This window comes from Prinia subflava, chromosome Z (assembly GCF_021018805.1).
Source record: "Prinia subflava isolate CZ2003 ecotype Zambia chromosome Z, Cam_Psub_1.2, whole genome shotgun sequence".
Lineage (NCBI taxonomy): Eukaryota > Metazoa > Chordata > Aves > Passeriformes > Cisticolidae > Prinia > Prinia subflava.
The window spans coordinates 17,379,400-17,401,086 of NC_086283.1; the positions used below are offsets into that span (position 1 = coordinate 17,379,400).

The 21,687-nt window shown below is 48.4% G+C and overlaps 2 protein-coding genes across 5 annotated transcripts in view; one reads left to right on the top strand and one right to left on the bottom strand.

The window, feature by feature from the left end:
* Positions 1 to 1,471: 1,471 nt before the first annotated feature.
* Positions 1,472 to 11,275, top strand: F9 (coagulation factor IX). Its single transcript, XM_063422337.1, has 8 exons — positions 1,472 to 1,577; positions 2,192 to 2,355; positions 2,697 to 2,721; positions 4,543 to 4,656; positions 6,311 to 6,439; positions 8,440 to 8,678; positions 8,834 to 8,957; positions 10,532 to 11,275. The coding sequence occupies exons 1-8, from the start codon at positions 1,472 to 1,474 to the stop codon at positions 11,077 to 11,079; spliced, it is 1,449 nt and encodes a 482-aa protein (XP_063278407.1). The 3' UTR covers positions 11,080 to 11,275.
* An 808-nt stretch (positions 11,276 to 12,083) lies between these two features.
* MCF2 (MCF.2 cell line derived transforming sequence) overlaps positions 12,084 to 21,687 on the bottom strand; it is a 55,253-nt gene continuing 45,649 nt past the window's right edge. Inside the window, exons 23-30 of one of the 4 annotated variants that reach the window (XM_063422187.1) lie at positions 21,485 to 21,577; positions 21,118 to 21,196; positions 20,523 to 20,586; positions 19,982 to 20,088; positions 19,790 to 19,902; positions 19,406 to 19,518; positions 17,852 to 17,952; positions 12,084 to 14,040 (exon numbers count right to left, since the gene is read on the bottom strand). In XM_063422187.1, coding sequence (XP_063278257.1) covers positions 14,000 to 14,040; positions 17,852 to 17,952; positions 19,406 to 19,518; positions 19,790 to 19,902; positions 19,982 to 20,088; positions 20,523 to 20,586; positions 21,118 to 21,196; positions 21,485 to 21,577 — 711 coding nt within the window. In that variant the 3' untranslated portion in view covers positions 12,084 to 13,999. The other 3 variants (XM_063422186.1, XM_063422185.1, XM_063422184.1) reach the window with 3 other exon arrangements.

A 21,687-nucleotide genomic window follows, 5' to 3' on the forward strand; every position in this document is an offset into this window, starting at 1 on the left:
TCAGAGCTCGGTTCAGCCATTTTAGAAGGCACACACAGAAGGGGAAAAGGGCAGAGCACTGCTGGTGGAGTGACAGTCACACCTCTTTGTGTGCCATCACTTTGTCCTGGAGAACAAGCAAGTGCTCGCCTCCTTAAAACACTCATTGAATTTGCCACTGAGAGGATTGTTTAAAGCCAAACCCAGCGTGATTTTAACAAAGACTGTAAGATGCAGCCAAAGCTGGAGACAAGATGGAGCAGTTGATGGATGTGGGCAATCACACACAGTAATGCAGGCTGTTGTTTGATTTATCTGTAGCAGCAATGGTTCCAGCAGAGCCTGGTTCACATCCAGTGTGAGTTCCTGTTTGCTGCAAGGCTGCCCATTCTTCTTTCATTAAAACATTGCTGGAAACAAGTTTTAAAAAGGCTCTCCCCAAAATGTTTGCTCAGCAATGAAAAGTGAGCAGAACCTCATATTTCTGCCACCACTCACCCAGGGGTACCCCCTATAAAACAGAGTGGACAGGACAGGTGTGCCCTGCCAGCACCCAGCCCAGAGACCTGTCTCACTCTCTCAGATTCTGATTCAGAAGATGGTAAATGGTGTGTGAGTGTATTCTCAGTGTGAGGATGGTTTCCAGCCCGGTGAGTGCCATTCCTGTCACCATATAGGGCCTGCAGCCTTCAGTCCAAATCAAGTTTTGCATGTAAAAGCAGCATGTGGGATCCATAAGCAATGCAGAAAGCCTAGAGGGATCTGAAGGGAGGCAAAACTGCATTCATTAGAATGAATTCCCTCCATTAAACGGGTTAATTGTGGCAAGTGCCTGGCACATCCCACTGGGACAGCTGAAGGAGCGTTTCCAGCCTCTTGCAGAGACAGCTGTCAGTGAAGGAGCTCCTTCCACTGAGGGTGGCCTGGTGTCAACCAGTCCAACCTGCCTGGGGCTCATGAGAGCCCCACTAACTCATCTTCTGCAGGCTCAGCAAGGCTGGGCTCTGCTCTGGATTGAGAGCAGGACCTGGCTGTGAGAAGGGATGGGTGGCTGGTGCTTGTCCCTCAGTCTCCCCTCTCCCTGCCTGGCCAAGCTCATGCTGTCCCTAACCATCAGAGGGACCAGTCCCACAGGTGCCCGAGTCCTTCCTGCAGAGCCTCCATATGAGGGTCTGTGTCCCGGGTGGCCACCACGGCTCTGAGAGCTGCTGCACCTTGCCATCTGATAACAAAAAGGGACATGCTGGGCCTGCTGCAGGACGGTGGAGAGAGAGGAGAGGGTGGGCAAGCGAACCAGGGACATCCCCTGGTGGATGATGTGTTTTAGGGGGGGTGAAGAAGAACCCTCAGCAGAGGTGGGTGAGGAGCAAACCCTGCCAGGGGCTGCCACAGGACAGCCACTGCTAGTGTCCCTGCTGCTGGGACCATTGCCCTGCCAGGACAACACCCACGTTAGCACCATGACTGCACTGCCTCTCACCAGGCAGCCACCATGGCAAGGCTGGTGGCCACTGTGGCCATCCCACCCACACCGGGGTCCCTGCAGTGCCAACAGCTCTTGCTAGTGGCCCTGCCCAGGAGCGTGGCCACTGCTGAAGGTGGATACAAACATCCCACTGCCAGGAGGTGCCCCAGGGGGTGAGGAAGATTCATGTCACCCTCCTGCCTGCAGGAGATGCAGAGACCCAGGGCGATGAGCAAGGATGAAGAGTAGGGAGAGGAGGAAATTGCCCCTTGCTTCCAAGGGCCACAGCTGCTTGCAGAGGAAAATGGCCTTTCACAGCCAACACTGGCAGACTAAGCCGGACGATTTCTGTGTCTGAACAAGACCTCACCAAGCAGCAGCAAGAAAAAGCCTTTTATTTTCCCCTCTCAAACAGCTTATTCCAGTCTGTGCATCTGTGATGGGAGATTCTCATACCATCTGCTTTAGGGTATTTTAAGCATCAAACTTCAGCACTCCCGATCACCCTCTTGCCATCAGTCACTTCTGCTTATTGACTATTTTGATATTTGGCTCTGCAGATTTCATCCTTTGGATTCTGCTAAGTTGGGCCATAAAGAAAGCTCAGGTCCCCAGTAACAGTCCTGAAATGTCTCTGGCCGTGGGGCAATGGGAGGTGCACACCTGGAAAGGGCTTGTTTTCTGGGAAAACAGAGCCCTGACAGCCCATCCCAGCTGCTCCAGCCCCTGTTCCTGTCCCAATTTCAGTGTTCATTGAGAACAAGGAGGCGAGCTCTGTTCTGCAGAGGCAAAGGCGAGCCAACTCCAACAGGCTGGAAGAGGTTATTCCCGGGAACCTTGAGAGGGAATGCATAGAAGAAAAATGCAGCTATGAAGAAGCCCGAGAAGTGTTTGAAAATGAAGAGAAAACTGTGAGTATCGATGCTGCTGCAAAATGGCAGCACCTTGTTCCCTCCCAGCCCACACTTCTACACCCTTCAGGTGGGGCACAGAGGGGTGAGAGGAGGGAACAGCAAGGTGAAAACTTACAGGGCCAAGGGCAGCACCTGGCATGGTCGATTCTCATTTGTGCTCCATCACTTGCGCTGGGGAACTGCTTCAAAAGCTTTATCAGTCACCACTGGGATTATGGAGGTGGTAGTTTCTCTGCAAGTCTTTTTCTTCAGCTTTGGGACCAACCAAGTACTATTTCAGTCAGATAACACCCAGAAATTAGAAAACAAAGGAAACTTTTTCTTTTTTCCCTTTGCAGATGCAGTTTTGGCAAACATACGTTGGTAAGAGCTGCTTTCTTCATGTTCTAATATTCCTTAATATTCCTCTCTCAGTGCATAAAGACCTGATGTTACTGTAACAAATGTATTTCACCATCCAGAAATTGTACTGACAGAGCCAGTCAGAGCCTTGCACTCCAAATCCTGCAGCACCCAGCCTGGGTCTGCCCCACTGGTATAGAAATGGCAAGCCAAAAAATGCGCAAAACCAGTCTTAGCATTTTATTTGTTCAACCAGGATTTTTCTGAACAAATTTCAAAAACCTCACAGAACTAGTGCAGGCAGACTACTGGATCTCATTGAGCCCAGGGCACGCTCTGGGCTTCAGTTTCAGCTGTGTCACAGAGTGAAATACCACAGCAATAATTAACACCCCTTCAGCAAACAGCAAATGCTCTGTTCTCAAGCAGAGATCTCCAGATAAGGCACAGCCTTGTGAAGGCACAGCGTGAATCCCTAGAAATGCCATATTAAAATGGAGACTCAACATGATCATAGCAAACAGCTGTTTGCAATTCACACTCTTACTTCACTGTTTTCTTTCCACATCTACTTCTTCCTTTTCAGCCTCCATCCCCAGCGACTCCTTGGTCTCTTAACAAAAAGATTTCAGTGCCGACTACATCATCTGAAACTAATTTTAAGGACATTTCAATAAATGAACTGTTTTGTAGATTGGCATAGTGCCCAGAACATCTCACTAAAAAGCCTTAAATAATTCAGATTACTCAGTCCGGACTATAAAATAAAAACTTTACATTTGCATTGTAGGGCTGTCCTCTGAAAAAACAACTGATGAAACTCAACACTGCATTTGTTTCCCTGCCACTGTAACAAATTAGTTCATCAAAAATAAGGAATGCCATCTATTCCTCTGTCATCCGAGGTGCCTGGTTTGCTGTTCAGAGGGCAAGCTGCTATTCCCAGCATGCAGTCCACAGGAGCTCTCCCTTGCACAGCACCCAAGCCCCAGCTGCCTTCACCAGGCAGCAGCAACAGCTGCAATCCTCACCCTACCTGCAAACCTCCACACCAGGACTCACACAAGCCCAAACTGTTCTGTTCCTGTTTGCATTTTGCATTCCAGCCCATTCCTGAAAACCTTATTAACTACTACACTGTGCTGCCACTTTGCAGGACACAAACACAGCAAAGCCTTGGTACTTCTTGCCTTGGCACAAGCATTTCAAGGGACATCTCCCATCATTTAACATGACCAATTTACTTTCCAAAGTTCTAGATCACCAGTTTTGCAATAGTGTTTTCATTAAAGCCTCAGGTTCTCAGCTGGAGGCAGCTGTGAAAATAAAAGCCCTGGCACCTGAGGAAAAATCTAGACCAGGTAATAGTAGTACAGGACCGAGAAAGAAAAAGCAACCTGAAGGTTCTCAATCCTAACATACAGACAGGTCTGCACACCCCAGTGGACAGACCCAAACTTTCACAGAGCAGTGTTACTGTTAAAACAACGAAGAATACTTAAAGCACTCTCCAAGTAGCAAACCTTCTAAACTTATCTAATTTGGCCAGGATATGAGATCCTGCTGAGGTGTTGCGTGAGGGTGACTGAGGAGAGGTTCTGCTGCAAGGAGCAGAATTTACCCCGGGGACACAGCTGGGACTCCAGTAAAGCCCTGCAGCTGCTGTTGCCCCGTGCTGACACTGTCAGTTGCACACTTGGCTGCCAGGATCTGGCTTCTCTCCATGACGGAGAAGGAGGCTGTGCTGCTCTTGTTTGGCTTGCTCAGTGAGGCTCCAGCGCGTGATGGGCACCAGGTGTGGAGGAGCCTTGTGTTTGTTAACTCCTCTGTCTTCTCTCCAAGATGGGGACCAGTGCAACCCCAATCCATGCAAAAATGGAGCCAGTTGCAAGGATGAAATAAATTCCTACGTGTGCTGGTGCCCAGCTGGGTACGAAGGCAAGAACTGTGAGATAGGTATGTACCAGGACTCCTCCAGGGCCGTACTGCTCTGCTGGAAACCCCATGGGATCAAAGCGGGGTCAGAGTGGCACCCTCCTGGGAGCTGTTGGAGACACATTGTGCTTTGTCGTAAGGCACTGCAGGAAGGTGTAAATCCGGCCTCTTGGCACTGGGGATGGCAGGGGGACATGCTTGGGGATACAGCAGTGGATATCTCTGGTCCTACCCAGCCCCTGTGAGGCCCCAGCTCCCCCTCTGCTGAGCACCTGCTCTTAGGGAGGGCTCAGTGGAGATTCAGGCTCAAGGTCTTGTGTGCAGCTGTGGCTGCCAGGGCAAATGTTGACACAGAGTTCTTCCTTTATGTCCCAGCACAAGCCTTCCTGGGACTGCTCAAACAAGGACAACATGTTCACCTGCTGAAAGCAGAGTTTCCCACAGACTCCCTGTGGAACCATCATTCTCCCACTCCCCTTTCCCTTTTTCAGGCCAGGCTGAGCAGCAGGTGCTGGGCAGGGCAGGATTATCCTGACGTTCTCTCAATGGCACTCTGATTAATTCATAATTATAATTATCAGTGGCAACCTTGATTTTGGAGGCAAATAAAAGGCAAATATTTTCCTGATGGGTTGAGGAGTTTATGAAAACCAAACAGCTGATAATTTAAGCAAGAGGGATTTTCACCTCTTATAATATAATCAGGGGCTGTGCAACTCGCACAATGTGCTAGACTTGCTGCACTAATAAAAGATTCTCTTTCTAGTTGTATTTCTGCTGTGGCAAGAGAGGAGTGTACGTTAAAAAGAGCATTTCAAAGTTGCATCAAATTTAAATAGTCTCATTGCAGATTTCTTAGGGAAGCGAGGAGCAAAAATAGAGCTGGAAGTGAGGCGTGAAGAAGAGCTCTGCAAAAATAGTAAATGATGGCATTAAAATGGCTACAGGAAGGGAGGTGTCCTTGAGGAAGTAGGAGTGGAGTTAATCTGCTGTGAAGTTATTTGAAAACTCACTGAGAATTGCAAGGGCCCCTGCAGATTTGTAGTTTCCCACCTCCAAGGTGTTCCCACCACAGAGTGAGGGGTGGAGTGGGAAAGACAGGTGCAAGTCAGGGAAATCTCACTCTGCCTCAGGCTAGGACTTGTTTCATCACACATCCTGCTGAAATGGGTCTTCAAGCCAGGCAGTGCCGACTGATTGGTACGTCAAGAAGAACATAAGTCTTGTCTTGTCGTGAAGTTCAGAGCCCAGCAATAATCCCAGTACAAAGCGCTGCTTGGGTGCAGGGTTTGCTCCAATCTGATGCCAAATCTCCCCCACTGCCAAAAGCACGAAAGTGGGGAAGTCACGTGGCTTGTTACCAAATATTTGCAGGAGTCCTTTAGGGTCAGGCTGCCAAATTTCAGCCAGCACGCAGCTGTTGGAGGCAGGAGGCTGTGCCAGGGCCCTGTGGGGCTCTATAAGCTCCTCAACCTGCCTGCTCAAAGAAGTGCCCACTGCTCCTTCATTATGAGCAGGGATGGGATTGCCCTTCTTCGCCATCTCCTTGCAATCATGTGCTTTCCATAGTTTGGATCAGTCACAGGGGGTCATTGAGCCCAAACCAAGTCTCAACAAATCTCTGACCAGGTGTGTTTCAAAAGAGCTCTCACAGTTCTGTTTTAATTTCTTTCAGACTTCACTTGTGCTATTAAAAATGGAGGCTGCAAGCATTTTTGCAGTCATCAGCCCCCACAGAAGGTTGTGTGTTCCTGTGCTGCTGGCTACAAGCTGCATAAAGACGGAAAGTCCTGCGAACCTACAGGTTAACTTTTAAACTGTTTTTAAGATATTTGGGTTAAAGTTTTCAAGGCCTTGTCCTGGATTTAGTTACATGAATTTCATAGATGCAATATCCTGTTGGAAACCTTGTTGCTTGTTTTCCTGCTTAGCAAAGGTAGAGCCCAACGCTGCGCTTTCCCAAGGGCAGAAGTGGGGTCTGGCTGGAAGGGTTCCATGTAAACATCACTTTTTTAGGCTGCGTGAGTGAAGAGGGAGGGTAGTTGTCCAGGGATTTGTTCAAAGGCAAATGCTCATTTCAGATGGCTGCTCAGACAGGCTCCAGCCATCTTACAGTTCTAAATATGGATCAGAAATTTTCAGAAGGTGGAAAGGTGATGTTCAGCTACACCAGCACCCAGCCAGGGCTCACTCTGTGTTCTTCCTGTAGGAGCTAATAGTACCGATTCTGCACTGAGGGTGCTCTGAGCTTTTCAGAACCAAAGAAGATTTTGCTTACTGTAAATCCTCCTGACAGTCTATTTCGTGGCTGCTTATGACCCAGTACCTTATAACCTGGGCTGGGTGGGTACAAGTGAAGCTTTGTGCTGGTGCTGTCCTCCCAGCAGTGTGTCTCTGCGGAGACCCTCAATAAGAACTGCCTCTGGCTTAGCTGTTGCATTGAGTGGGGTGGAAGGACAATGCAGTGCTTGAGGCTGCAGCTTCACAAAGGGCTAAAGAACAGCTGTTTCTCATTGTATTCCCCAGCTTTACCCTGCCCCTAGACCATTACAATACCTGTAACTACACTGGCACATGCAGACCCAACCCACCACAACACAGCAAATTAATTGGGCATGAACATCTCAAAAGCACATCTGGCAGAGAAGAGAATGAGCAGATAAATATTTTGTCATCTAAAGTCAGTTTAACATTCAATGCTATCACAATTCTAACACCTGACTGCAGTGGGTTTGCACACCCAAGATTGCATGCAGGTGCCTGCACAGGGAAGCTCTGTCAGCTGCAGCAAAGAGCACTGACCTCCTGAGTGTGCTGGCTGTCAACAATTAGTTTAGGAAGTATCTTAGGTTGGGAATCCTGTTAACAAAGGATATCATCAAGAGCTCAGGCCTGTGTTGCCCAACATGCTGTATCACTTTCCCTGGACCAGAAAGGTTTAGTTAGCAAGAAGATCATCTTTCAGGTTGGGTGACTGCCCTTCCTGCAATAGCTTAGCTTTTGTTGGCTGAAAGGTACCACTTTCCATCACTTAACACTTTGTTGAGTCCTGTTCCTAAAGTGAACTGTTTAAAAATAAAGGATGAAGTCTCAGTAGGCCACACACACATCTGATTTTACACTAATGTTTGTTTGCTCAGTGCTTCTGGAAGCTTTTCAGATGAAAGACAATGCCTGGTGCTATTTACTATTTTGACTGCCACTACTAGCAGGAATTCAGCACACACTGCGTGGGAGAGGAATGGGAAGAGCTCGTCTGAAACGAGTCTACAAATGAGATCTTCATTAACAGCGAGAATATATAACTCTAGGAAGAGTTTATTAATGTTTTCCTCACCTTGGTGCCAGGCAGGATTATCTGTACAATTGGCAGAGGTTATTTCCTGCCCTCTCCCAGCTGGCTGTTATTGCTCTGGAGTCACTGCTGTAGGAATGCTGGCCAAGCGCTCGGCTGCCTAGCACAGGATTCCCAGGTATGCAGCACACATCCTGCCAAGAGCAGGCACAACTGTCCCAGCCCATCAGGCATGTGTGCCCAACAAAAGGTTTTTTCACTTTTAAAGCTGTTCAGATGTCATTTCCAAAGCCTGTAAGCAATCTATGCTTTTGCTACTTTTACGTATCACTGGTGCTGCAGCTCCAAGGCACAGGCATGTGTGCACAGGGTACACATGGTCAGCCCACAGCCCTGTGCTGGTCCCAAGCTGTGCTGAGGTGGGGCAGCATTTCCCCCCTCACCTACCCCTTTGGTCACTGTAACTCGGTACGACACAGCTAGTGACAGCTGTGACTGTTCCTCCCCAGTGCCATATCCCTGCGGGAGGATCACGGCTCCTGAAGCCAAGAGGAAGCTCACCCGGTCCATGAACACCTTTGAGCACTGGAACATCACCGGTGATGACCCTGACGATGCCCCTGAAGAGGTGCTGGACAACACCACGGAAACCAGCACGGCTGCCACCACAAGGATCACACCTGTGCTCAGGACGGGCACGCGCGTTGTCGGAGGGTCAGACAGCATGAAAGGAGAGGTGCCCTGGCAGGTACCAGCTCCTTCTGCAATCCTTCTGTGCAGTACAGTTTGGGTTGGAAGGGCCCTTAAAAATCAGCCCCTTCCAACCTCCTGCTGTAACCAGGGCCATCTTCCACTGGTCCAGGCTTACACAAACCTGAGTGTGATTTCCCCCTGCTCCCACAGGTTCTGCTGGTGAACAGCGAAGGCTTAGGCTTCTGTGGTGCATCCATCATCAACGAGAAGTGGGTGGTGACAGCAGCACACTGCCTGAAGCCGGGCTACACCCACAACCTCACTGCTGTGGCAGGTGAGCGTCCGGGCAGGAGGGGAGGGACACTGCACAGGGCTTGCACGGGCTGGACAAGGCACGGCTCAGGACACTGTGACCGCGGCGATGGGCAGCAGCGGGACAAGAGCTGCTGTGGGGCTGGACACGAGCTAGTGTAAGCCCTGACTTGAGCTGCTGTGGGGCCTGAGATGAGCTGCTGTGGGGCCTGACACAAGCTAGTGCAGGACCTGACTCAAGCTGTTGTGGGGCCAGACATGAGCTGCTGTGGGGCTGGAGATGAGCTGCTGCGGGGCATGGAGGCCCCAGCTGAAGTTGCAACATTTCATCCACCTGGTCCCTGCAGGTGCCACCACCTCTGGCAGGAGCAGTGAGCTGGGTTTGCCTTGGTCCCAAAGCCACAGAGCAGTGTAAACACAGATCAATCTGGCCTTGGGTGAGCTCACCTGAGCCAGGGGCTCATCCAGGCAGTCTTTACAGCTAGATGGAGGAAGCATTCCCTTCCTCTATGCTTCTTTGCTTCTCCACTTCCATCCCTGAATCACATTTTCAGGTCCCCAGCAATTGCAAGCATTTCTAACGTAAGAAAAGCAATAGCAAGCATCTCTAACGTAAGAAAAGCCACCTGAAAGTCTCCCCACGTTTGTCTTGCGTTTACACTGTAGAAACACGCTGGCAGGGAGCTGACATTCCCTCTCTGCCCAGAAGAAGCCCTCTCCGAGCCCGCCGGACCCGCTCACCTCTGGCTGGCTCCGCGTCGCTCCGCGCCGGCACCGCAGCAGCGCAGGCACGGCCGGGGCCCGAGTGCCGCAGATGCCGCTCAGAGGCGTCTGCCTCTGAGCGTCCTGGAGAGCTCGGCTGAGCCTGCAGGAGCCCCGCAGCTGGGGCCAAACGCACCCCTCGCCCCGGGGACCCTGGGAGAGCGGTCGGGAAAAGCCATCCAGCTCAGCCTTCAGCGCAGGCGGGCGGCCCCAGCTGCTGCCCCTTCACCGCGCTGGGAGCACGGAACATTCGCCCATCCCTCTCTCTACCTGTTACACAAGGCGGGGGAAGGTAGCAGGCTGCTTTCACTTCGATCACAGCGACTGCGAGCAGGGGAAGCTCGGGTGGGCACAGGGGCTCGGGGCACCTGTGAGCATCAGGCATGGCATTGGTGCCCTCCTGCCCCCATCCTGGTCCATGGCTCTGGGGGTTCAGAAAGGGGAAGGTTAGGTTTCTTTCCAGTAACACTTTATTTCTTTTAAACCGAAACATTTCATCAGTGAGTTCTGCCCCCTTTGCTGCAAGGGCGACATCCTCTTCCATCTCTCTGGGGGTGCTATGTCCCCAAAACAGCCATGTTGCTGCTGACTCTGGTAAAAACATCTGCATCTTTGCTGCCTGATTGGGCTATGTGTGCCCGGTGTCACACCTGGGTTGTGCCGGGGGCCGGAGACGTGAGGGAACCTGCAGCTGCCTTTGACAAGGAGCCAGCAGCCTGGCCAGGAGCAACCTGAGGGCTCAGCCCCTGCACTGGAATCACACCAAGATGGTGCCACCAGGGCACGGTCCCTGGTCTTGGAGGGATGCAGCCCCAGTCACGTTTGTCTCTGCAGGTGAACACGATGTCAGGAGCGATGACCACACGGAGCAGCAGCGTAAGGTGGTGAGACTGCTCCCCCACCCCACGTACAACGCCTCCATCAACGAGTACCACAACGACATCGCCCTCCTGGAGCTGGACCAGCCCCTCACCTTCAACAGCTACGTCACCCCCATCTGCCTGGGCAGCCGCGAGTTCACCAACGCTCTGCTGAAGCAGGGCATCGGCACGGTCAGCGGCTGGGGCAGGCAGCTCTTCCGCGGCCGCAAGGCCACCACCCTCCAGGTCCTCAAGGTGCCCTTTGTTGACCGGCCCACCTGCCTCAAGAGCACCTCCACCACCATCCTGCAGAACATGTTCTGTGCAGGCTTCCCGTCTGGGGGCAGGGACACCTGCGAGGGGGACAGCGGGGGGCCTCACACCACGGAGATTGAGGGCACCTGGTTCCTCACGGGGATCACCAGCTGGGGAGAGGAATGTGCCCTGCCGGGCAAATACGGCATCTACACCAGGGTCTCGAAGTACGTGAAGTGGATAAAGCAGACCACAAGGCTCCCCTGACCCCAGGGATCACTGTGCCCTGCTAGGGAGGCTGCACCGCGCTGGAGGATGGACTGGGGGAGTTGGAGAGGGGCCACAGCAGCCTCTGTGGCTTTGAGAGACCATTGCATTTCAATAAACATTTCTAAATGTTGTACTTTTTGCTCTTGGAAGGCAAAAATTGAGAGAATGCAATGAAAATGTGGTAATAAGGAAATAAAAAGCTCTTTTCATGACCCATGGCTGCATTTCTGAATGCACTGGCGCTGCTGTGGTGGTGTTAGTCCCCAAATCCCAAATGTAGAGGTTGGTGGATCAGCAGAGGAATGGCTCACATGTGTCACAGGCCAGTGTGGCACCAGCATTGCCCACAGCTGGCACAGAGTGGGCAAGGGAAGTCCAGCAGGCACTGGTGCCTCAGCAGCATCCCATGAGCAGGAGCCCATAGGAGAGCTGAACTTGCACAGCAGTGCACACACATAGTGCTCTCAAACATGTGTTTTTACATCAGTCAGGCTCAGGTACATCATGGGCAGCAGCCATGGTCCTCAGCCCAGAGGTGGCTCCTGGCAGCATTGCTAAGTGCTGGAAGGAAAAGGAGGCTGGGGGACACACTGAGCTGTGCTGGGATGGAAGCAGGGAAGGCTGGGGGACACACTGAGCTGTGCTGGGATGGAAGCAGGGAAGGCTGGGGGACACACTGAGCTGTGCTGGGATGGATGCAGGGGAGGCTGGGGACACCCTGACCCTCCTGGGATGGATGCAGGGGAGGCTGGGGACACCCTGACCCTCCTGGGATGGATGCAAAAGAGGCTGGAGCCAGGTGTCAGAGGAGCCATGCAGGGTGTCAGCAGCTGCTTGTTCAGCCTTCAGTGGGAGTGCTAAGGTGCCTCTCCCACTTTCACTGCCACTGCGTCCAGGAAGAAACTAGTTGGATCATCTGCCACTGTTTACCTTAAAATCAAAATGCATGCAAGGAGGTTTTCAGTTGTTCCAAGGAAATGAAATAAAACCAACACTGTGAGCACTTTTTTTTTTCTCTAGAATTATAGCAGATAAATCCTTGAAAAGAATTGCATATTCTTATATGGATTTATTTAACAAGTTTTTAATCTTTAAATATAGATTTAACACATTTTTACAGGTACATATACAATGTAGTTCATTTAAACTTGCAGTCAGAGAAAATTCTCTACTGTAATTTATACATCTACATGAAGAGCCTAGTTCAACAGCATACTCAGGGGAACATACCATGTTGTGTGCAAAGTTTCAAATGCTAAAAACCTCAGACTGTACATTCAGATCTGCAGAACTTATCAATCTTGTAAATTAATAAAAGCTTAGATTTAAAACTATGGAAGACAAAAAAGATTAAAATCATTTAATATGCAATGTGTGCTATGTTTCAGACAAATATTTACAGTTGTACCTCAAAATGTGTATTGTTACCACAAGAATTGTTACCGCTATAAACATCCCCAACTTATGACACTCCTACTTTCCCACCTAATTAGTGCATTGTGATTGATTTGGAAGTAGATGAGAAGAACCTTCAGTGGTTTAACACCTCTGCACTGATTGCCAGTGGCTACAGGACAGTGGGATAGTGCTGGGTCTGTGGTGCTGCTCAGTCCAGACTCAGCTGGTCCCGGCTCTGAGGGTGCACAAGGGTCACCCCCAATCCTGGAGACCCAGAGGGAAGAAACTGTGGGGTGGGGAACCCCCGGGCAACCACAGCCAGTGAGCAGCTCAACAATTCCTCCACACAAAAATGGTCACAAAACAAACCCAGTATGTTTTAACTTAACTTGGGAGTGTGTCTAAGGACCAGTTCACAAATAGAAGTCAGATCACAAAGGTCCCCCTCTAGCCCATGGTATAAACATTTCATTTGGCTGGGGCAGAGCAAATTCACTACTGCATGCACACTATTAACCCTGCTCTCCACACACTCAGGTGCTCTTTGCACACATCTACTTAAAAGTTCAAACCACCTGTACCTACCTATGTTCTACAAAAGCAAAACTAGACAAAGGAACACAAAATTAAATCATGAGTCTTCAACATTCTCTTTCCTTTCTCAAAAATTCAATAGATACGTTATTGTTAAAGATGCTGGAAAAGTCTTATCACAAGAATATCCTTAGTGCAAACATGGACATTTAGCTTGGATTTATGGCACGTGTTCCAAAGTACATACATTAATGTAAACTTCAACACTTGCTAGATACAGGTTTCAGCCCTGGGACGCTTTGGGACCCTAAGTGATTAGTGACAACCCTGAGTTGTCAGTTTGACCTGATCCAGACCTCACTGAAATCAAGGAGGGTGACTGCAATGGGCTGGAGTCAGACCCTAAGTGCAAAAAGAGGATCTTTAGTGTTATTGTATCCCCATATGTGAGTCAGTCAGATGATGCTCTTACAGAACATTACATTCACATAGCTGAAGCAGATATTTAAGAATAATCCACCCATAAAATCAATTAAGCAGGACATACAGCTTCTTCTTTTTTTTTTTTTTTTCTTTTTTGGTTTACCAAAACTCAACTCTTGTTTGCAACTTCAACAGTTGTCAGCTAATAAGTAGGCAAAACCTACTTCAACCTGTAGAGGAAATTTCAAGCATCTAAACAAAGTGTCAGGAAACTGTAGTGTACTTTTCTGATGAGACATGATGTATGTCATGGAAAAACAGCAGGAAAAATTAATAAAATACTATAATTTCCACAGGCGAAAGAAAACAAGAATGGCTTCCTTTATGAGCATGAGAAGCTGCTTAGGACCCCGGTCCCACTCAGTGCAGATGGAGCTGTGGAGGTCTGTGAATGTGATGAATAGTACAGGACAACTCCAACTACTGTGCTATTTCTCTGTAACACTTAGTTGAAAGCTTCCAAAGAGCATCGAAAATAGGATGCTGCTAGTTCACCCTTAATTCAAGGGGAACTAAACTTTCTCGTGTTACACAGGGCAGCATCTATAAAGTAATGGAGAATGATGTTAATATTAAAGCATCTTATTCCAAGAAATACATTGTTCCCTGTAATCATGTAACATTTATATAACAGAAAAAAAATAAATGCACTCCTGCATTTCTCCCTAAAAGCTGGACTCCCACGGGCTTCAGTGAGAGCCTTGACTAAGGCAGGACCACAGGGTTTGACTCATTTCCATCATCTATCACTTCATTATCACAGCAAGGCCAGCTGATATCTTCTCTAGGCTCTTTATTTTGTCAGGCTGGAAATGGTTTTCTGGCGTTACTAAATAGCGGTTCTGTGAAGCTGGCTGGCACTGCAGGTCGTAGGAGGAGACCCTGCTTTACGTTTCAAAGGCCAAAAAGAAATCAGCATTGCCTCTAAGGGACCCTGTATGGACACAAAAGCCTGTGGCTGCAATCATTAAAGTGCGTGAGGGACAGTGCAAACAGCTGTGCTGCAGCTGCAAACTGCGAGTGGCATTGGAACCAGAACGTGGACAAAGCTTGCACATTTCAGCCAACATGCTTACAGCAGCCTGCAAAAGCTCAAGCCACAGACAATAAATACCCTGATCAGGCAGATGGGAGCCACAAAATGGGACAATCCCCAGGGCCCTGTCCAGAGGGGGCACAGGACATGCAAGCTGGGTTCTTCAGGCACTGCCAGTGGGGGAAAACTTTTGGTCAGCTTTATGGCGTGGAGAGCAGGCACAGGGGATCCCCCTAAGGCTTGGAAGAGAGAATTTGGCAAGTGGGATGTTAAATAAACTAGGAGAGGGTCTGGCATGTAGAACAGGAGCCTGTGCCCACCTTACATCACCAGAATGGCTTGGGTAGGAAGAGACTTCAACAATATTGTGCTTCCAACCCTTGCCATGGGTGCTGCAGTGCAGCTGAGAGGTGAGATGCCCTTCTCTTCACTGACACAGACCTGCCAGTGCTGCAAAGTGTCCCCTGGCACACTGGCCACCAAGGAACATTGCAGAAATGTTTTGTCTCCTGCTCCAGTGCAGAAGAGTTGGGATTGTAATGCTGGAGCCCCAGTCTTCCCTGCAGCAAAGAGATAATCTTGCATCTCTATGTTAGTTCATGGAAAAGCCAAGTTACTTAACCAGGCAATGCCTGACCACTTGCAAGGCAGCTGAAACTACCAACGCATGGGTGAGCCTCAGCAGTAGTTACATTCTGAGTATTGCTCTTTCTGAGCACAGTTCTCTCCAAATATTTTTCATTTTGAGCTCTGCATGTTACCACCTGCAATACAAAACTGTTCCTTCATCATGACATTAAAAAAATTCACCATGCATTTGCACAGCAGAGAGAAAAAATCTGTTTGGAAGAAAGCAGCAAGGACTAATCTCAGAACTTTCAGCTAGAGGCACAGCAGAAGGAAAACTCATTTTTTAAATTATCTCCAAGTCAGCCACCTTCCTCCCAGAGAACCTCATGGCTTATATCGAGGCCAAGATTTACAAGAGGACTGTGGATTTGCAAAGCTGGAATGGCCGGGGAGTGAACCATTTACCAAATACCCCTCTGCTAACTTAAAATGAATAGCAAAAAGTTCCCTGTAACTTCATTATGATTTGTATTGGCTCAACACTGGAATAATTAGCAGGAGGGGAGAGGAACAGCTTGTAGGCATGCAGGTATCAGCCATCCTGTGGTGGGCCACAGTATAAATCTAAGAAGAAATGTGAAAGTAAGGGAACCATTTATTCTATTCAGCTAAAGGCTTTGCCCTGAAAGAAATCTCAAGCCCTAGATTTGTATGAATTCTACTATGAAATTCTGCGACTGGACATGGAGTTTTAATTAGGGGAACCTGGAGCTGAGCAATAAGGCAGGCACTGCCCCCACAAAATGCCAGAACTGCCTCTCCTCCAGCACTGAAGTGACTCCAACACTCTCTAAGCTCTTGGGGACCCACCAACATGTTAGTCAAGTTTACACAGCTGACATGCAAACCAGCATTTCAGCACAAGCAGCTCATAATCCGTGAGGGTTCTGATCCTCCCTCCTGCCCCTACTTCGCTCCACGATCTTGGCTGCCTAATTGTGCTCTGCTATACTGGAGCAAGAGCTCCATCTTCTGAAGAAGCAGGAAAGAGCCTAGTCCAGACCATTCCCAAGGAATCAGTGGTACAGTGTCACCTGCAGGGTGAAGTGACCAGCCCCCCCAGAGTAAAGGGAATTGCTGAATGCAGAAGTACTGTATGAAAATCAGTTTTCAGAGTGCAAGATGCTTATGGCTGGAAGGACACATTGCTAAAGAGCTGTAGGAATAGCTCTAGGAAATAGCAAGAGAACATCCTACATCATCCCCAATATTTCCTGGAGCGCGTGTAAGATTAGAATCATGCCTCAGGACAGCAGGCACGATCAGAAACAGCAAAAGAGAACAGTCACCTTTGCAGGGAAAACAGAGCCTCAGTGTTCTCAGACCTTGGGACACAGCTCTGGAGTACCTGGGCAGTGGTGTGGGACTCACAGGACGCATTTTTTCTGTGGTTTCACCCCATGCAATTCCCCCTTAATTTGTATTCAGCAACTTTATAAACCAGTCTAGAGCTGTCAGTCTCTAGGATTTTGGGGATATGACCACTGACAAAGCAAAACTGGGTTCAAAGTTTCCCAGCATCCTTTTTTTGAGATGCATTCACAGCTGGAAAACCCTTTTGCATAGGACCTGGTGATATGGGGAGAGAAGATCAAGGGAGCCATAACTGCATCTTGAAAACAGGATGTCAGTAAACTCTGAACAGTAGTTAGCAATCTACTCCTTACAGAAAATCAGCAAACCTTCAACCTGTGAGATTTGACTGCCTTGCAACAAAGGGGATTAAAAATACCCTCCTATATAGGAAGGATTTCACTGAAATATATCAAAAAAACCTCAAAAGCTGACTGGAATTTTAAGCCCGTCAGATGGCTTCCTTCACATTCATAAAAATAATAGATTCTGACAGAAAGAAGTATTTAAAGAGAAATCACCTTGCAAAATTTGCTTCATACAGTCATAACTATTATTTTTTATTTAATGGACTAAGTCTATGTGGGCTTCCTGAGCTGTTCCATCTCTAACCCTGGTCTCCCATTTGCAGAGGACAATATGGTGATGAGGCAACACACAGAGCGGTGACGCTGTGGACATGGCAAGGGCAACAGGCTGCTCTTAAGGCATTTTCTTGTGTCATCTCTTATGCTTCCCCATCTGTTTCTATATACAGTTACAGCTAGAAAATGAGAAATATGGGTTTGGAGACTCTAAGCCATTGGCTGAAAGCTGGTAACCTGTTTATTATAAACTTTATCTAAGGATGGATTAACCAGCAGGCAGCAGTGAGGGCAGGATTGAGGCAGCAGGGAGGAAGTATTGCCTTTAGAGTGCTGGGGTCAGGCCACGATGTCTTTTGCAGCAGGAGGAGATTTTGCTTAGGTACCTCCTGTTCACACGGGGTTTGAGCTACAGCAGGAGGCAAAACAGTCACGGGGATCCCTGGTCAGACTCCGTCTCTTCTCCCCGGTCTTCTACCCAGTGCTCTTGCAATGAAATCTATGTTTTTAAATGCTTGGTTTTAATTTACTAGTGCCTAAAGTCTCAGAAATGTCTTAACGTGTTATTAAACAAATAGAAAGAAAAAGCTCGATTTACTACTTTTGCAGGCTTTTTGGAATAGCTGCTTGCTTTTCTATTTTTCCAGCAGAGGCATATGCAGCCAGATTTAGTACATCAAGTGTAATGCAAATGGCTTAAAAGACCTGATTTGAGATAGAAAATATTTCTGCTAGGCGTGCTATCAAATACCTGCAACTTTGGCATTCCGAAATCTGCAGTCACCGACTACTATCTGCAGACTGTGGACAGGAATCCAGCCTTCTTTTCTTCTGTTTAGGTTTTTCACCAACCTTCGAACAACAACAGCATTAGGAACAGAAGCCAACCAACCCAGAAGCAGTTTGGTGAGGGCACACTCTACACAGCTGGGGTGCAAGCAACAGTTTGTTCAAACCAGGGAAGCATTTTAACAGCACCTGGCCATGCATTTCAAGTATTCTTCCCACCTAAATTTAGGAACCTAAAAGCCTACGCCTCTCTAGACAATGGAGAAGAACAAGACTGCCTCTCAAGTCATCCTGTCCAAGACCTCCAGAGATGCCAGGTGAGGAAAACTGCCTACTGAAGGAGCCAAGAGCAATTACTTTTCTCACTCCTCTCCTATTTAGACTGGTAGGATGATTTTAGTCTGGATACTGGAAATAAATTCAAGCCCAGATTTAGGCAGCAGGAAATATTCATGCTCCTAAGTGATAACCCTCTGTCTCACTCATGCAGTGAAATTTGTGATAAGAAAAAAGCTTGGTGTGAGAAATCTTTGACTGGCTCTGGCTGTAGCCCCCAGGAGTGGTGAACTTTCAGCAAACCTGAGATGCTTTGCATCTGCTTTTGTTAACAACAAACTGAATTTTTCAAAAGCAGTGGGACTAGATGATCCTTGCAAATCCCTTGCAATTGAAATATTCTATTTTATCCTAATCTGATTTTCCTTGAAGTGCAAGGGCTGCAGCTTTCCGCCAGGAATCCTGCATGGGGCATTGACATCTGTGCATTTACAGGCTAGTGCCTGCATGAATCTGACCCAGGTTCCATTCTAACATCACCCTTCCCACACCCCAAACATGGCATTAGCACACTGGGCTCTCTCCTACTGAGACCCTGGCGTGGCTGATGAGAGCTGCTCAGAATCATCCTGGAAAGGAAAGAGCCAGAAACCACAGCCAAATGGCTGTAGATCTCAGGAGGGGTATGCTGCCCTCCCAGACAAGGACACAATGGCCCAACAGGTAACAGACCGAGGGGTGTTCCCAGGGGATGTTCCCAGCCAAGGAGAGAAGCAGCTGTGAGGTGTTCTCTTGTAAGCCACAGCTTTAAACACAACAGAATCAGAGTCTGCAGCCACCCCCAGGTAACATTTTTACAGCTGTCTGAGGGAAGAAAGTGCTTTGCAATTGCTCACCATGGCTGGTAATAAGCTCAGAGGAACAAAGTCTGGAGCTGAGCTGGGATGGGCAAAGGGAAGCACCATCTACAGTGGGAAGAGCATGGCAAGAGGGGCTGTGAGGGTGTTGATAGAACCCAGCTCACACAGAGACCCATGGCAAGGGAAGTCCTGACTTGTTTCCCCAGGCCAAGCCAGTGAAGATGGCATCGAGGCTTGGGAATAGAATGAACTCTCCAGCTTTCTGGACTGGTCTAGAGCTCAGTCAGGAGCTGCAAGAGTGTATCACCAGGCAAGTGACATTTCAAGGGACTGCCCTGCAGGCTCTTAGAAATAAGGCAAAGTAATCCTAAAATACCTACCACTGTCCCTCACCATCTTCATGCAAAAGCTGAATTTCATCCCCGTTTTTCACCAGCAGGTCCTCTGATCCTCTCCTCTTGCAGTCTGCAAGGGCTTTGTATTTTCCTGGAGACTGTGGTAGAGAGAAAAACTTATCTTTTTTAGGTGCATTTCGTGTCATGCAGCTGTGATTTCTGGCTGCTGCAGGGAATGAGACAGAGCTCTATCAGCTACCTTAATTAAAATTTTTTCAAGAAACTGTAGCTGAGACATCTCCTCATTCCCCAAACTGAGATATGGAAATTCTGAGAGACATGGACAAGATACATCCATTATCCAGTAAGGAAAGCAAGGCATGATGGCTGCCCATGGCAGCCCCCCCAGGCTCTGAGGCTATCACCTACCAGCTGGTTCCCGTCCTCCTCCTCGGTGTCTGAGCAGTTGGAGAGGTACTGGTGACCCGACCACTCCTCCAGCCCCTCGCAGATTTCCAGGGACTGGGACATTCCTGGCCAGCCTGCAAGACAGCGTGGGGCTCAGGCTGGGGGACTCCAGCAGCCACAGAAACACCCCAGAGGGAGGGGAAGAGGCCATACTTCTGTGGGGCTTGTTCTGGGGGGACACGAGCCCACTGTCCAGCATCACCGGGCTGGTGCGCTCCGAGTCGTTCTCTTCAGAGCTGATGGAGGCTCTCTGCTGCTTCCTGAATGGTTCAAAAACAAAACAAAAATCTTAGCTTTACTTCACGAACCAACATAAACTCCACGAGGTTTTGTTAAGCAGGGTCAGAAATAATACCGGTACCTCTTATTGTATGCTCTTGTAAAGATTAAGGACTTAGTGCCTGGTTCTCGATCTTTTGGGGAGGGGAAAGGGGAAAGGAAGGGGCGGGGAAAGGGCCTCTACCCTGAATTAGAGCCCTGTCTTTGCTCTGTCTCCATCTGCAGAGGAGCTGCAGCTCAGGCTGAGCTGCCAGGCTCAAGGGTGCCCCCGGCAGACCCTGTCCCCAAAGGATGAGCAGCAGTACAGCCCTCGTGTCCCCTCCCCAGGGACAGGAACGGGGCCAGCACAGAGCCAGCAGGCACTGGGTGCCCACTGATGGGAGGGCACCCCAGAGAGCCCCAGCCTGGCACTCACCTGTCACCCAGCTGGGAGGAGAGCGGGAGCTGCTCCGAACACGAGCCAGGCTGCTGCTTCTCCACTGCTGGGAGGGCAAACAGGGCTTAAAATCCATCTTAAATCTTCATTAACAACTATCACACTTGAAGCATTACTTTAAAAATTAGACCTTTTGTACAACCCAACTAATTTCTCTTCAGAGAAAAACAGACCTATGGACTCTTACAAAGCACAGATTTAATTATGATTAAGGCGGCATGTTAGCACAAATTCAACACTGAGCATGCTACTGAGGACCATGATATGCTTAAAATTAGGCATCTGTTATGTATCTTGTTGAATTAAGCCTATGACAACAAATGTGAAATAAATCCCCAAGGTAATGACAACCAAAAAATGTACTTCTATGATTCATTTCCACGTGAGCACCCAGTTTTTACTGCTCTAAGTTATGTTATTTCCCTGCAGTGTAAGGCCTCACTCCAGCATTTTGCTACCAGGCTTCTAAAAATCAACTCTCCAGTGAGAATTAGTGGACTTGAAGATCAGCAATGTGACAATAGGAAAGCTTCTGCTGTAGAGTGAAAGCCACAGAGAAATTGATTAAATGTACCTTTTATAAGCTCTTGCTGCTTGAACAAAATTTTTCTAATTTCATTCAACCAGGCCATCTTCAGATCTACTGTTTGGGCCTGTAAGAAGAGAAAATTGTCTGAATTTTGAATTAAGAGTCATCCATTATAATGTAGGAATAAAATTTTACTTTTCTATGCTGTAATTATCTGAAATCCCCTTTTTCCCCTCAAAGCTACTACTAAATTTTAAACAGTCTTGATCTTTTAAAATTGATGATTTCCATTACATTCAGGCAAGGCACGGTGGAAGTTGTAGAGCTATCACTACAACTGTGAGGATCAATGAGACATTTTCTTCTCACTGCTCTGAGGATGTGTAAACCCCAGATTTCTGAAGCTACAAACCTGCACCACATACACCTCTTCTCGCCCACTGTACCAGATCTCAAATTTCCGATGATCTCCTTTCACATTCTCAGTTATTCCAACTGCATTCATCTGCAAACCCAAATGAACAAAAAATTAACCATAATACAAAGCTCCCTCTTCCCTAGGAATCTAGAATTCTGACAGCAAATTAAACCTGTTTTCACGGAATTGAACATATT